Below are 3,200 nucleotides of genomic sequence, written 5' to 3'. Positions count from 1 at the left end.
CCAGGATGGTCTCGATCTCCTGACCTCGTGATCCACCCGTCTCGGCCTCCCAAAGTGCTGGGATTACAGGCTTGAGCCACCGCGCCCGGCCTGGGAAGGAGTCTTTTAGATTACTTCCAGTATTTAATGCTGGAGTCAAATAATTAATTCCTTTTCCTTAATTGTCAACCATGCATTCTTTTTTCTTTTAATTTTTTTCCAGCTGTTATACAAGGAAGTAACATATTCTTTTAAAAGAAAAGAATTAGTTGGGTTTAGATAAAAATATGTCAGTAGTTTTGTTGTATTGAAAGTACAAGTAAAAATGTATGCTGGCTGGGCACATTTGCTCACGCCTGTAATCCTAGCATTTTGGGAGGCCAAGGCGGGCAGATCATGAGGTCAGCAGATTGAAACCATCCTGGCTAACATGGTGAAACCCCATCTCTACTAAAAGTAGAAAAAACTTAGCCAGGCATGGTAGCGGGCGCCTGTAGTCCCAGCTAGAGTCCCAGCTCGAGAGGCTGAGGCAGGAAAAGGGCATGAACCCAGGAGGCGGAGCTTACAGTGAGCTGAGATCGGGCCACTGCACTCCAGCCTGGTCAACAGAGCGAGACTGCGTCTCAAAAAAAAAATGTATGCCAAAAATGTTATCCTGCTTATCGGTATTATATGGGGATAATTTAAGATTGCACCAGGAAACTCTTCCTTCATTGAATCTTCTTTGCATTTAACATGATTAATATTGGGTAGAAGGGTGTTAACTGGTAGTTAAAATTTTTAGCCTACTATATATGTTTGCCTAATGATATAAAATTTGTCCCAAGCATTTCTCTTAGAATTAAAATTAATTTAAAAGTTAGAATATGTAACAAGTCACATCTTATTTTGCAGTTTGTAAGGCTACCTTGCTAAAATTGAGGAGCATGGGCAGAGACAATAACGTTTTTGTAAACTTTAATAATAGCATGTAATGGCTTGGTCAGGAAGAACACATAATGCTAAGAGCAATGGATTGGTAACCTCTGGTTTGCCTGAAATTTTCATTTTTTGATTTGATGGGATTCTACCTGAGAAGTTTTAATACTAGCAAAGTCTTTAGGTCATTTGGGGGATCATATTACTTTTTATAGAAAAATAATTAATATTAATGTCACCTATATTTGTTTTAGTTCGTGCTTTTGTTGGTAAGATTATTATAGGTAAAAGCATATACAGCATGTTTTGTGAAATGTCTTTATTACTGACTTGGCGATGTCACGGATATGTAGCCTGCTCAGGAAGAACTCAGAGAAGATCCAGATTTTGAAACTAAGGAAGGAGAAGGACTTGAAGAGTGCTCCAAAATAGAAGTAAAAGAAGAAAGCCCTGAATCAAAAGCAGAAGGAGAATTAAAAGCTTCCCAAAAATCAATCAGAAAACACAGGAACATGCACTGCAAGGTTTCTTTGTTGGATGACACAGTTTATGAATGTGTTGTGGAGGTGAGTATGTTTTCATTTCCAACAATCAGAACTCTTACAGGTTGTTTCACCTAGAGTTGGGTAAGTGGTGATTTTGCCCACAATAAGACTCACTCTAATGATGATTTCTTTTTTCGAGACAGAGTTGTGCTCTGTCACCCAGGCTGGAGTGCAGTGGCGCAATCTTGGCTCACTGCAGCCCCCAACTCCCACGTTCAAGTGATTCTCCTGTCTCAGCCTCCCGAGTAGCTGGGATTACAGTCATGTGCCACCATGCTGGGCTAATTTTCATACTTTTAGTAGAGACAGGGTTTCACCATATTGGCCAGGCTGGTCTTGAACTCCTGGCCTCAAGTGATCTGTCCATCTCTGCCTCCCAAATTGCTGAGATTGCAGGTGTGAGCCACTGTGCACAACCGCTAATGATTATTTCTGTGGACAGAAGTATTAATGGTGATTTTCTGGAGGTGGGGTTATGGGAAGATGATGAGTAAGTCTTTAAGCCCAGTAAATGCCGTTTCTTAAAATTTTCTATTTTCTGAAAGAATAAGTGATTGAATCAGGATTGAAGAAAAATATCAGTTATTCAGTTACTGTTTTTGCTCCTTCAGGACAAGTTGAAAATTTAAAAAAATCTAACTGTTCTTCAAACTAGAACAGTAGTTATTTATTATGATATGCTTGATATATAAGCAATTGTTTTAATTGTTACTAGTAACAACTTTTATTGACAAAGCATGTAATTCACATATATGTGCAACAAATTATTTTATTTATTTATTTATTTATTTGAGACAGGGTCTTGCTCTGTTGCCCAGGTTGAAGTATAGTGGTGCAGTGACAGCTCACTGCAGCCTCAACCTCCTGGACTCAGGTGATCCTCTCACCTCAGCCTCCTAAGTAGCTGGGACTACAGGCACACACCATCACACCTGGTAATTTTTTTTATTTTTTGTAGAGACAGATTCTCACCATATTGCCCAGGTTACTCTTGAGCTCCCGGGCTCAAGCGATCTGCCCGCCTCAGCCTCCCAAAGTGCTAGGATTATAGGCATGAGCCACCACACCCAGCCTTGTTTGTTGATCACCTTGTTTATGAGCAAATGCAAATATGTTCAAGCACAATATCATCTAAAATATTACGCTATATTTACTAATAGGTATTCTCTAAATTTAAAAAGGAAATCAAGAAAGATGTAATTGTACTTTGAAACAGGTACTATACACCTAACTAGAGACTTAGGGTCTGCTTTTTCTGCTTCTTGCACTAACTAATTTAGAGATGGGGAAAGCTATTTTACACTCATTCTTCCCATTCAGACCAAGATCCAGATATGGATCTCTTATATATGAAGCCGTTGGGGACAGATGTGTTTTAGAATTCAGAATATTTTGAGGCTGGGCACGGTGGTTCACGCCTGTAATCCCAGCACTTTGGGAGGCCAAGGCAGGCAGATCACGAGGTCAAGAGATTGAGACCATCCTGACCAACATGGCGAAACCCGGTCTCTACTAAAAATACAAAAATTAGCTGGGCATGGTGGCATGCATCTATAGTCCTAGCTGCTTGGGAGGCTGAGGCAGGAGAATTGCTTGAACCCAGGAGGTGGAGGTTGCAGTGAGCCGGGATCACACCACTGCACTCCAGCCTGGCGATGGAGCGAGACTCCATCTCAAAAAACAAACAAACAAAAAGCTAGAATTCAGAATATTTTGAAGTTTAGCAAGGGAATAAGTACATATTCTGCGTATTTTATA

At 40.3% G+C, this 3,200-nt stretch overlaps 1 protein-coding gene across 1 annotated transcript in view; it reads left to right on the top strand.

Annotated features, from left to right (window-relative positions):
* The window catches only part of EPB41 (erythrocyte membrane protein band 4.1), a 253,110-nt gene that overhangs the window by 110,081 nt on the left and 139,829 nt on the right, over positions 1-3,200 (top strand). Inside the window, exon 3 of the mRNA XM_011955664.1 lies at positions 1,251-1,463. Within this exon, the coding sequence (XP_011811054.1) occupies positions 1,251-1,463 (213 nt within the window). The remainder of the gene's footprint in view (positions 1-1,250; positions 1,464-3,200) is intronic.

Source organism: Colobus angolensis, unplaced genomic scaffold, assembly GCF_000951035.1.
Source record: "Colobus angolensis palliatus isolate OR3802 unplaced genomic scaffold, Cang.pa_1.0 Scaffold4, whole genome shotgun sequence".
Lineage (NCBI taxonomy): Eukaryota > Metazoa > Chordata > Mammalia > Primates > Cercopithecidae > Colobus > Colobus angolensis.
This window is presented reverse-complemented; position numbering and strand designations above follow the sequence as displayed.